Consider the following 13072-nt stretch of genomic DNA (forward strand, 5'->3'; position numbering starts at 1 on the left):
TGTCGTCAAAAAAAAGTGTGAATAAAGGTACTAGTCACTGAAGGTCATTTATGTATAAGAGTAAGGAGACAAGTGATCAATCCTTGGGCGTTTCTGCATTTGCGAGAAGTCCAGTAAAGAGAAAGCTATCGACTAAAAAGAAAACTGTCTATCCAGTAAGACTGTGGAGAGTAACCAACAAGTGCCAGTCCAGATAAAATGTTCTGAAAATATCAGAAACAGCAGGTCCCTCTGCTTTTCAAACACAAGTTAACCAACGCCCTTTTACAGTCCAACTTCAGATCCATTGAACGTTGTCAGCCATTCCAACTGCCTCTGTTCTCTAGAATACCCTTTCTTTACAAAATGTTCCCAAGAACAACTTCACTTCCTCAAAAAAATATCATTAGGTTCCTTTTGTTCCTTCGCCCGTTGTGTCTAGAAACGAGAAATCTACACAATTATACTGATATAGCATTAAGATTTTCGTCTCCTTGAGCAAATAATATCGCTTATATATTTGTAACGAAAATAACATATATTATCAATAAAATAACATGTAAAATTGTTTATAATTTTTAAATATCAGCTGCTATCAAAATATTTCACTGCTATAAAATAAAAAATGAAGAGTATGCATTTCAAAACATACATAACACTGTACCGCACATTACATTGCATGTGAGAATTTCAAAGCAACTCGAGATTAAGAATTATCAGCACTGAAGTCATGATATATCATGGAACATCGGGAATGTCCCTTGATATACGATGATTTCCTAGCAAGCAAGGTTTCCTGCTGAGGAACTTGCGTAATAACTCTTATTAGACAGAAAATTTAAGATTATGTAAATTATCGACTTATTGTAGCATTTAGAATAGGATAATCCTCAACTTTCCAAGAAGCCAAGTTCAGGATTTGAAAATAAAGGAGGGGGGTTTGTTAGGTTAGTCATTCCTAGAGCGAAAAAGTGGATAAAGGATGGAGTTCTTATTCAACTGAAGTATTAGTTTCTACATGGAAAAAAATATATATTTGAACATAGGCTACTACTCAAATAGATTTAAATTGAATAATGCGCAGAAAATAATCTGCTAACAAATGTGCCCTTAATGTAATTTTAAAAAATGAGAATTTGATAATATTTTGAACAATTGGATGCAATTTAAACTTTTCTGACTGTTTTAACCTTTCTATATTACACTGTTTCTTTTTTTTCCTTCAGGAGAAAGATACTTAAAGCCAGTCTGTTTGAGAAATATTGATCGTCAACAGGTGAACGATGGTCACTGTAGAGAATTTGAACGACCTCCTGAACAAGCTCAAGTGTGCAACTTGCACTGCGTCTTAAGGTAACTGTAAATGAAAGCACATCTCATTTGTTATTGAAACAATAATAAATTTTTACTTTTCTAGTGCAGCTTCAATTCAGAGAATTTCGTTGAATATATAGGAATTAAGTACAACTAAGTTAAAACATTTTTCTCAGTTAGCTCTCTGAGATTACTGGACGTACTCTGAACGTACTGGTTCTCGCTTTGCTTGCATTCAAGATTTTTGTATCGATCCTTTCCTAGCGATGTCATGCCATCTTCTTGCTCATTTCCATATATCTTTCTCGTGTCATCTTGGACATTTCGTAAGCTTAATGTGTCGCCACTAACACGTATATGATGGATATTTTTATAGTTTTCTATGCGCCATATAATAATCGCTGTGCTACTTGATATTCTGTTGTTTTCCTTAAATGTCTTGGAGTCACATTTGAAGCAATAATTGTTCTATGTTATAATGTTGCTAACTTCTTGAAGTCAGCGGTAAAGAAAATTGATTTTGGCTAAGTCACCTTAAATTAAAAAGCCCTTATACTTTTTTTCTCACCTGAATTGTGATTCAAACCCACGTCTTTCTAACTAAAGGACATGATCATTTTCCAACTGCACTTCGAGGTGCTCTATTCAAGATGCGTATAAATAGCAGTATATTTTTCTTTCGAGAATCTATTTTGAAAATTATAAGGAAATGAAATGAATTGAAAATGATTTGTAACCACCCCTGAAAATGATCATATAAATTATCTCAAATAGTCATTTACAGGAAAATAATAGCGAATGCTATTTTCATAATGAATGAATAAAACAAAAGCGGATTAAATATTGGTTGCATCACAATTCACTATATTTGAAATCAAGTTGTTGGGGAAATTTTACTGGCATGAGTATTTTTGTTTTCAGTTCTGTAAAATTCAGTTGAAGAGAAGGTGAGCAAGGAATTTTGATAATCGTTTAACAGTATTCGGTCTTGTGATTCCCCCTTGTCCTTAGTGAACAGACGTTCCATTTCCCAACTAAATAGCAGTCCATTACACTATCTGAGGTTTGATTGGTTATAAATAAAAAAATAAAACTTCATAAATCATCGGGATGTGATGAGATTACTTCAAAAATCTTTAAAAGGAAGCGGAGAGAGAGAGTATAGTGACTTGGCTGACTGAGATCCTGAACGATTTCTATCTAAGTGGTAAAGTTCCCAGTCACTTCACTAGAAGTATAATAGTTTCTATTTTTAAGAAAGCAGATTGCACGGTGTATATAAGAGTATAAGAGACTTTGCTTATTATATTCTAGGTAAGGTAATTTGCATTTTTATTCAACTGAATAGGGACCTGTTTGAAAAGTAACTTAGAGGTGAGAAAAGTAGATTGAGAAGAATTGGGAAGAAGATATTTATACCAACTTTTCAGTGAAGTAGATCTTGAGAAATGTGTGGAAGTTCGGAAACCTATTCGGTTTGATAGATATTTATGGAATATTGTAAGAGCTTACGGAATACCTGACAAACTTATTAGCATTATGAATGCTTTATATGATAACGGCGAGGCTGGTGTTAGTTTATAATAGCATACATGGTTTAAAATAATAACCAGAGTAAGATAGGGGGGGTGTGTGTGTGTGTCCCGTCACCTTTTCTATTTAACCTTGTAACTGATGAACAATACTCTGCAAGGGAAGAAATGCAGACTGAAGTGGTCTAAGAATCATGAGGTATCTGACCTGGATTATGCTGTTGATTTGTCCTTATTAACAAACAATGTGAGAGAAATAAACTCCTTTTTTTTTGTTGCAACTCATAAGTCAACTAGGTTTCATTATCAACTAAAAAAAATAAAGCCAATTGTCACTGGCTTTGTTTATTTATGCATCCATATTTTCTGTTCTCACAGGTCAGGTAATAAAGCCGTCTATCTTTCTCAAAGAATGTGCCACAAGATAATCCAAGTCTCTCACTTGGATTATCTTGGTAGCTGTGTAAGTGATATTGGCGAGGTTGGGAATGAAATAGGTAGAAGATTAGGAATGGCTTCTATAGTGTTCAAAAACTTATGGAAGTTCGTAAAGACAGCGTATCAACAATAAGAAAAAAAATTAAAATTTAATAGTCTAGTTCTCTGTGTTTTTCGTTATGAGTCGAGACGTGGACATTGTGTAAGATTGATAATCAGAAACCTGATACTTTTGATCAACATTGTTTAAGGAATATCTTGGAAGTGAAATGGTTTGATTCGTAAATAATGATTTATGTCAGAAGAGTGGTCAGCTATCTCTTAGCATTATGCTTTGTAAGGAAAGGTTCCCGTGGTTTAGTCATGCTGTCAAAATGCAGGACATTTGCTTGATCAAAAGATTATATTAAGTGATTCAAATGTATTAAGAAAAGAGGTAGGCTCAAACGAGACAGTATCAAAAAGACCTTAATAGAATTAGCTTACAGAGGAATTCCTCTCTTCTGGTTAAAAAAAAAAGTGATGACGGTAAACGATGACTGAAGCTTTAATATACATAAGAATATAGCCATATAAATAAAAAATATTTTTAAAACGAATTTACTGAACTATTTTCACTTATCTTTCTTTCTTTTTCATAAGATGGCGTATTGTGCAGACATTAGACTGTTCAGTATCGTGCGGTCGAGGTGTCAGAAGACGTATTGTGAAATGCATGCAAGAAATGGACACAAAAGACTCACAGGCTGTTCCTGATCAGTACTGTGAATATTTGGGACCAAAACCTGCATTAGAGAAATCCTGCCAGGGTTGGTGCAACAATGCTCACTGGGAATTTGGAGATTGGTCTAAAGTGAGTGAAATTCGCTTCTAGTTTAAAAATTTAGAAACAAACAAACAGATTTTGATGTATTTTTATATCTTGAAAAGAATGTTATTTTATCGGTTAAAACTGATTGTAAAATCCAACTTATCCTGCTTTTTTTACACGTACGGTTTCATGCTCTGTACATAGCAATGAATTAATGAATCAAAACATTTGATATTTCAGTGTACCGTCACCTGTGGAACTGGACAGCAGCAACGTAGTGCTACCTGTGTTGATGACAATAACAAAGTACTTTCTTCTAAGAACTGCAACAATAGTGAGAAAATCACTACTAAGCCGTGCAAACTGGAGAAATGCCCAACATGGGAAGTGGGAGGAGAATGGACGCCAGTGAGTTTTGTTTACAACTTTCATAGTATTTGTCTTATTTTTACATTTAATTCATAATTTCAGTTACTGAAAAGGCCTTAGCGCTAATCTTCTAAAATAGAAAACTTCTTTATGTTTCTTTAAACCCACCTCCTCTTCTCCCTCTACTCCAATAAGTATAATCAGGTTCAGTAATAACGCAAATGATAACTATCGAGTTAAGACCATACTAACCAACTCCAAGATCACAATATGTCTTGCTTACATCTGCATGTTATGTTTTAAAAATGAAGTAGTTGTGAGCCATTAGAAACATAAAGAATCATACCAAATTATTTTTAAATTAAAAAAAAAACACGAAAGAAATAGGGAATATTTTAACATGCTGCACGAGCTGAAGCACTAGTACCGTATATGTAATTTGCGTAAGAACGCACACGCACATTGCAAAACTACAGAAGAGATTGCCATTAGAGTAAGATGTCGTACGAAAGATTCACAAATAAAAATGGCTTCTAAGAGTACAAAATTTATAGAAGATTTTAACGTAGTTCCCATAGAAATGTTTTTTGCAAAAACAAATTCCTTGCAATAAATAATTGCATGGAATAATTACAAGTAAGGAAATGACAGAGACAAACATAAAATGGTGAATTCTGTGACGATTTTCCCTTTAGCTGTAAAATTAAAAAAAATGTTTTCCGCATATGTACTCTAAGCATCTAATTTTACGTTGCCTAATTTGGAAAGTTCAACGGCTCCCACTTGAAACAAAACTTCAAATGACCCGACAAAATTTTAAGAGATCCCAAATTTCATTGAATTCTGTTTTAGCTAGAGCGTGGTTTGTTACTTAATCATTTCGAAATATTTTGCCAAATTATTTCTTGAAACTTCTCCTCTTGAAACAAAAATTGAAATGGCTGAACAAAATTTTGAGGATCGTACCAAATTTCAATGGCATCCATTCAGCCAGAGCCGAGGAATGAGATGCGTATGGATAAACAAAGAATCTTACTGGTACTGCATATTTTAATATGCACTATACTCAGTCCAGCGCCAGAGGTATGATGATGCTGTTAAGCATAGTTTTTAAAAGCTTTGGTGATGACTAAATACAATGTATTTTAGGCTTGGCACAAGATTTTCTTACCGGCAGAAACTGCGTTTTTCGATGCCAGATCATTCGTGGAAGCATTTTATAGCTATTTATATTGACCGAAACGGAATGTAGAAAATATCAAAATATAACATTTCAGCTTTCGGTGCAAATTTTCCGGGATAGTTTGTCAGGGAAAATGTTCACTTTAACGTGGCAAAGTATCCATAAGATAAATAAAACTTATGCTTCAGAAGAAAACAAGGAATAAGATTTTTTTTATTGGAAACAAGATTTGTACTTCAGACTACTGAGTGAATTCGTCCTTAAATGTGGTTTATGCTATCTTTTTTTTTTTTTGCGTACATATTGTCTCATCTCATCTTCCTCTTATGCGTTAGGCGTGGCCTATCACGGCCAAGTGAATTGGCTTCACAGAAATCTAATTAATAGTGCGAGAGAGTGATTAACCTTGTGTACATAGCCTCAGTAAACTCGAGATTCCGGATGGGAAAACCCTGTCACCTCTTTAGGAGACTGGTTAATAACTTTAAGGTGAAAGGTCTTTATAAAGGTGAGTGTCTGTAGCTCAGTCGCTATCGACAATGCCACTTGAATGGGAATACTTGAGATCGAATCCCGCCTTGCACTCGAATAACCTTTATAAAGGCCTTTCAACTGAAGGGTGAGTTAACAGGGCTCATACGACGTAGTAGCAGGATTTTTTATGATGCAGCATAGGTAAATCGACTGATTAACAGATATAATATGCTCGCACAATTATAAAGGCTCTTCGCGTCCTAGATGGGATTCGAACACCAGTCCAAAAGGCATCGTCGCTATTACCAGCGGAGTAGGTAAGTTTTACAACATGAAATCCTGTATGTGTATATATATATATATATATATATATATATATATGTATATATATTTTTTTATATATATTATTATTATTATTAAGAGAGACCTCGAGGGAGACCACATACTACACACACCAGCTATCATACTTATTCTTGAATTCATTCACTACTTGCACTCACAACATCCAGTGACAATCTATTCCAATCAACGCACCACCCTCTGAGAGAAAAATCTGGCCCTTACACCCTTCTTGGCAGCCTTCATTCTCAGCTTCCAAGGATGCCCTCTCGTCCTTTCCCCACCCTCCATAAATTGAAAAATCCCATCAATTGAAATCCTGTATGACCCTTTCAACAGTTTGTAAGTCTCAATCATATCACTCCCCCCCCTCTTTCTCCTATTTCTTAGTGTCTGCAATCTACTGCAATCTATTAACACTCCAAGATCCCTAGCCTCATCAGTTTCTTCTAGCCTAATCCCACCAATATAATACGACATTGGATAGGTAATCATGCCGAAGTGAATGACTTTACATATCAAATGACAAATAATGATTAGTTTAATCAACGTCATTTCAAGCCACTATCAATATTGAAAGTGGGTTTCCCATGTCGGAAAAGATGACTGCTGCTTAGGTCTTATCCTTTCCTCGGGATTTGCCGCTCTGTCAAATCAAAGTTGTGTAATCTTTTCTTCTGGTGATTGAACATTGGATAAGATCCTTTATTATTCCCAAATTCCGTCTAGTATCATAAGTTGGTAAAACTTATGACATCACATGATTAAAATGCAAATAATAGTCCAGTCTCAATTGTCCATATTTTGTTCTTGAACATTGAGCATGGCAGTTATTATAACCCTGAATTGTAGTTGCGTTTAACCAGCTTCAGTATTCTTACTTAAATAACAACAAACATTTAGTGCTATTAAGTTTGCCTAGCTACTTGATTGGAAAACAGCGAATAATTTATTTCATGCTTTGGCCTCTTTCCCCTGTTCCTAACAATTGTTTTGTATTAGAAATCAGTAGAAATAGAAATCTCTGCATGAATAGCTTCATTATGAAAAAATTAAGTTGCTGATGTGCTTATGGTATGAAATATCTTGAATAATTATTTTGGTTGTAAATTTATTGCTGTAGTCAATAACATGTCTGTCTTTCTCCATAACTTTTTTCTAATCATTATTTGTTTTGTAAATCTAATTAACATTTTTTTTTTTTTTTTTTTTTTTGCATTTTGATACTTTTAGTGCTCCGTCACCTGCGGCACAGGCATGCGTCTTAGGCCATACTGGTGTCAACAAGCAGACAAGCAAATCCATTCCATGTACTGCGATTCCCAGAATATCCCGGAGTATAAGGAATCCTGTCAGTTAACACCATCTTGCGTTTTCAAGTGGGTGCATGGAGACTGGGGACCGGTAAGATAATTTCGTGGTAAAGAAAATATGGGGTAGCATAATACCAATTAAACTAGTACACACCACTGGAATATACTGCGATCATGTTATTTAGTCTAAATATTCACTCAGTAACTCTTTTGGTGTATATATATTTAAGCATAAGTTATGAATACATCTTTAAATATCTACTATTATGACTATTTAGGAATAAAAGTCCTTAAATTTTCATGAAATACGTAACAGCACAATATGTCCTCGTTATCAGTACGATAGAATATGAAAGTAATTATTTATGGAATCTACGTCCTCCATAAATCCCCCCCCCCCCAAAAAAAATAATAATTGTATGTTTCAGATTGGTAGCTAACGTTAAACTTGCATGAAAAATTTAGTAATACGCATTAATGAACCATACTGTCAGCAGAAAATGTTAGTGTGCTTTTATAAAGAGAAACTGGTCATCAAATTTTAGTTCGTTTGGCTTTAAGGTGAGCTACTTTCCATTTTGAGAAAAGAAAGCAAAACAAAATTATTTAAAAAAAAAAAAGATAATTTTTTTAGACAGCCAGCATTCTATTCCGAAAGAACAGATTAAAAGAAACCAAATTAGAAGAACAGAAGTGGGAAGAATATGGATTTCAAGGAAATGGCTTGCTCAAAGAATATCACTATCAGCTACTCATTACTCTTAGTTCTTTCAACTAATACGGATCGTTACGTTATACTCGTATATACGTTCTGGCAGCTCCCAATGAGAATCAAAATTGTGTGGATTTTAGATCAAAGAAGTCTAAGTGTATATTCCACCAAAAAATAACTAAGAAAGCTCACAATTTATTTTAATCTTGAAGATATTTTACATTTTGTAATTCTCGCTTTTCTTTAGCGTTATACGTATTAATTACATCCCCCCACCTGTCAAGAAAAAACAAAAATAATCAGTAACTGATATTACAAACATGGAGATGGAGCACTGATTGTTAGAACAATGCATGAATTTCTTTAGATGTCAAGAGTATTAAACTAGCGTTATTTGGAATAAATTATTTTTATTGTGTTTGTAAAAGTTCATTCGATTGAGAACATTCGCATACACACTGAGAATATTTGCATGCGAATGTTCTCAATGTGTATGTGCTGTATATTTTGTGATATGAGTAAAACTATAAATATGATAGTGTACATAGAACTTCTAAGGGAGTCCTTTGCAGATATAAAGCTGACGGGAACTAATTGAATTATCAATGTAGCTCGAACCATTTTCATAGTGAATTTTAGTTCCCTTATACCAGACTTCATCGAATTTAATGGTTTAATTCCTGACACCATGATATAATTACAACACATGCGGTGTAATCTGCAGTCTGTACACTAACACATATAACTTTGCATTTTATGCAAATAACTTCTGAGAACTCAAGAAACCCAAAAGTTACGGATATTTGGATTAACTACTTAGTAATGATGAAGAATATTGAATTTCTACTATTTTGTTTTCCTTGTTCGTTATTTGAAATAATTTATAGTTAATCATAAAGGCTTTGTTCTTTTCTGCAATAATGAAACCTCCTATATAAATAAATTATGAATCTTTTAGTTGGCTTTGTTTTTCAGTGTTCTGTTTCTTGTGGCGATGGTCATTCCCAAAGAAAAATCCAGTGTCTTGATTCTGCCCGCAACACTGTAGATGATACTTACTGTCAAGTTACCTCACGCCCTACTGATCGTCGATTGTGTCACCTGCCGCCTTGCACTACCACAACTGTTGCCATTATATCAAGCTCGCCTCCCCCATACAGAATTGAAGAAAAGACGCCTAATACCATTCCATTATCTTTCAATTTTTCCTCTCCAGAATTTCCCCGTAGACGAGTTTCTCCAGTGTCCACAGGAACACCTCGGTGGAAGGCAGGACCATGGTCCGAGGTAAAATACGACAAAACATAAGAATAGAAATTATTCTGTCTTAAAAATAAGTTTAGAAGTTTTTGTTAGAACCATAAATTATAAAGTTATTAAATCCTAACTTCGAAATGAATGGCATAATGATATGTATAACTTAACGGTGATTCTCATAGAATAATGCAACATCTGGTTATAAGATCAACATCTAACTTAGTATAGTTTATAACATTCCATGCACGAAAGGTTCAAACCAACATTCTTCTTATTTTATAGTATAACATTTTGTGCGTTTGCGCTATCACTGTGAATGGACGAGAGATTAAACTCTCAACTGCACTGTAAATTTAACTTTTGTTTATTTCTAGTCTTCATAGAATCTGAGGAAAATGGTGACTGCATAGCTGCAGTCTCATACCAAATACATATGAGAAAAAATAGTCTAAGCATTTAACGTCTGTATTCCAGGGAGTAGAATGAATTTCTTGGAAAGGGCATTAATTTGTCGAATCCAGCTAATTGCTGTTGGGCGGAGTCTAGATTTAGAAGATGTATTTATAGATTTTCTGCAGATATGAAAACATTCTTTACTAGAAGGAATCCTTGCAGATGATGAACAGTGGTTCAGCTGAGAATAAGAAGCTACGAGTAGAGAGGAAGAGAAATTCCAGCTTTGTTCGGTGCCCAGTACAGAGCAACACAAAACTTGAAATTCTTCAAGAATCATTCTTTCTGACTACCTGGATAGTATTAACATATCGACAAGACTGACAAAAGTAATTTTTTGTAAGCGATAAGGGAATATTAAATTTTCAAGGAGCAAAGTCGACTAGGTTTTCTTTCCCATACTGAAGAATGGTATTATCTAGATTGACATTTAATGAAGTGGTCATAGATATTCTTGAGGACTCGTTTATTCGAATATTTCGAAGTAAGAATTAATTACTGTTGTGTGAAAAGACTATAAATTGGTTGAATCGACAAAATAAGGTATACTTTAGCATTATGCCGGTCAAAACCATTAAGCTATGTATTATCTCAGTTAATTGCATGTATTTTTCCTGATCAGCAACTGTCTATTGGGCCAATTTAAATGGAAAAGGAATTCCGGCACAGGCCTTTCCCACCTGAGTCGTGTTTCTGACTGCACTACGGAGGTACCGGATAGAAAAAAAAGAGCGGAACCTTGACGTACTCGAAGCTCCTGTAACAGAATTCGGGAATTAAGTAATTGCCTACCTGGTTGGCCGAGTAGTTAGCTTATCCGCTCTCCAACCAACACGCTGCAGGTCTGAATCCCGCCATGGGCATGGATGTTTAAACACCTTCCTCGCTTATTGGAGGCCTGAAGTGGCTTGAAAAATCTGCATGTGTGGTTTCTGGAGTATGTAAAAATAAATGAAACAAAAATATTAAAAAATTAATAAAAAGAGAAGAAAAATCCTTAGACCACCTACGGTACGAATTTACTAGAAATTTACAAATAAGCCTTTCGTGGGTGGAAGCCACATTTTTTTTTTTTTTTTTTTTTTTAAGAAGCTGGTTGCTGAATTTTTCTATTTTCGAACGGACTGATGTGTGTGTGTGTGTGTGTGTGTGTGTGTGTGTGTGTGTGTGTGTGTGTGTGTGTGTGTGTGTGTTCCTCATTTAGGATTAAGAGTTCAATACGAATTAATTTCCAAGCTGTATACACGGTAGAAGACAATGCAACAGGAGAAATGCCGATATAAAGTACGCTGGCGCCAGGTTTAGAGCTACTGAAGAGATATCTTTGCGACTATAGGAAACGTTTAATATCTAAGATACTTCATGACCCTTGAGCATCTTAAGCAATTCTAACTGAAGAATGAGAATCAGGCGTGTAGATTAGTTGATTTTTGTTGGTCGCAGATAAGGAAATTTTATTAGAAGTATAATGACAGAAGATCTACATCTTTTAGAGATGTTTCAGAATTATCTGAATGTGGGCAGAGGTAATGCAATTAAGAGACAGTACACTCACTTAATGGCCGAGAGCATTAAATGTCTCAATTTGCAGGGGGTTGTTTCTAGATCAACTACAGACAGTATAAAGAGAACTACTAGACACAGAAAATATGTAAAGATGCAGGGACTAGGGGAGAAAGTCGCATCCAGTTAAGAATATTAAAATTTCTGAAAATTCAGGATAATTCTTAATATTAATTTTTGTTAAATGAAAAGTAATAAATACAATTCAGTGGTGGGGGGAGGCACCTGATAAATTGAGAAATATATTAACAAAATTTATACACATATAAAATAATATTTAACTAATTCAAATTGTATATTCGCTTTTGGATCCCTGCGCTGAACTCGAGAATCTTGTTTAAAATATCAAACAGATTCTCTCTTTAATTTTAGTTGCTGCAGAAATTTAAACATAGGGCTATACAATTGAAATTTGTATAGTCCTGTTTATTTCGATTATAACATTATCTTATAAATGCAGCTAGCCTTGCTCATTAGTCTAAATAGTATCAATCAAAAATAAAAAAGAAACATGAATGGGAATATTAAAACGAGCGCAACTCCACAATATTCTGTGATGCTTAGCAAAGAAGAAAAAATTCTTTAATTAAATCAATTTAAATTTATTAATTGTTAATAAATGATACATTTAAATTCAATTTAAAGTATATATATTATTCGTACCAAATGAACCTAACCAACCTCATGTTTGCTTGTGCTTATGAGCGAACCTTATAATGAGGTCTAAAAATAGATTGAGATAGAAAATAAAACTTAACAGGAGAAATAGTTCGCGTTTTGTTGTGACTAATTTATTTCTGATTTATCTGATAAGATTAGCTCAGAACTTGCATAAAAGGCAAGTTTTACACGAAAATGTGAAATTTATTTAGATACAGAAGGAACTGTATAATACTTTTAACCTAACAGAATCTCTGCTTTTTTAAACAACAGTGTTCTGCAGCTTGTGGAGAAGGAATGAAAAATAGAACAGTAACGTGCCAGGATCGAGACGATGTGTCTGTATCGCCATTTCTGTGCGATATGGGATCAAGGCCAGCGAACCTGGAATTCTGCCAAGTTAAGCCGTGTGGACAGTGGCAAGCTGGAGAGTGGAGTCAGGTAAGCCAACAGTTATAAATGCAGAATAGAAATGAGCTTTGAGCACATTTCCTTGAATAGTCTTGATAGAGAATAATATTTACAAATGATGGTGTTTTTCTTGCAACTAGATTGTACAAAGTTCCCATTATTTTAGGGAGTGTCCAAGCTAAGAAAATTATCATAGTATTACTGGCCATAAATTTTCAAAACGCAGTGAATTATTTCAGATGAAAATAACATAGGAAGATTTGT

At 34.3% G+C, this 13072-nt stretch overlaps 1 protein-coding gene across 1 annotated transcript in view; it reads left to right on the plus strand.

Annotated features, from left to right (window-relative positions):
- LOC150101901 (A disintegrin and metalloproteinase with thrombospondin motifs 20-like) overlaps positions 1-13072 on the plus strand; it is a 186136-nt gene that overhangs the window by 98703 nt on the left and 74361 nt on the right. Inside the window, exons 17-22 of the mRNA XM_090399926.1 lie at positions 1206-1332; positions 3906-4116; positions 4315-4482; positions 7673-7843; positions 9440-9751; positions 12671-12838. Of these exons, the coding sequence (XP_090256052.1) occupies positions 1206-1332; positions 3906-4116; positions 4315-4482; positions 7673-7843; positions 9440-9751; positions 12671-12838 (1157 nt within the window). The remainder of the gene's footprint in view (positions 1-1205; positions 1333-3905; positions 4117-4314; positions 4483-7672; positions 7844-9439; positions 9752-12670; positions 12839-13072) is intronic.

The sequence above is a fragment of the Typopeltis vanoorti genome, chromosome 11 (genome assembly GCF_054136105.1).
Source record: "Typopeltis vanoorti isolate ZY-2024b chromosome 11, IOZ_Tvanoo_1.0, whole genome shotgun sequence".
Lineage (NCBI taxonomy): Eukaryota > Metazoa > Arthropoda > Arachnida > Uropygi > Thelyphonidae > Typopeltis > Typopeltis vanoorti.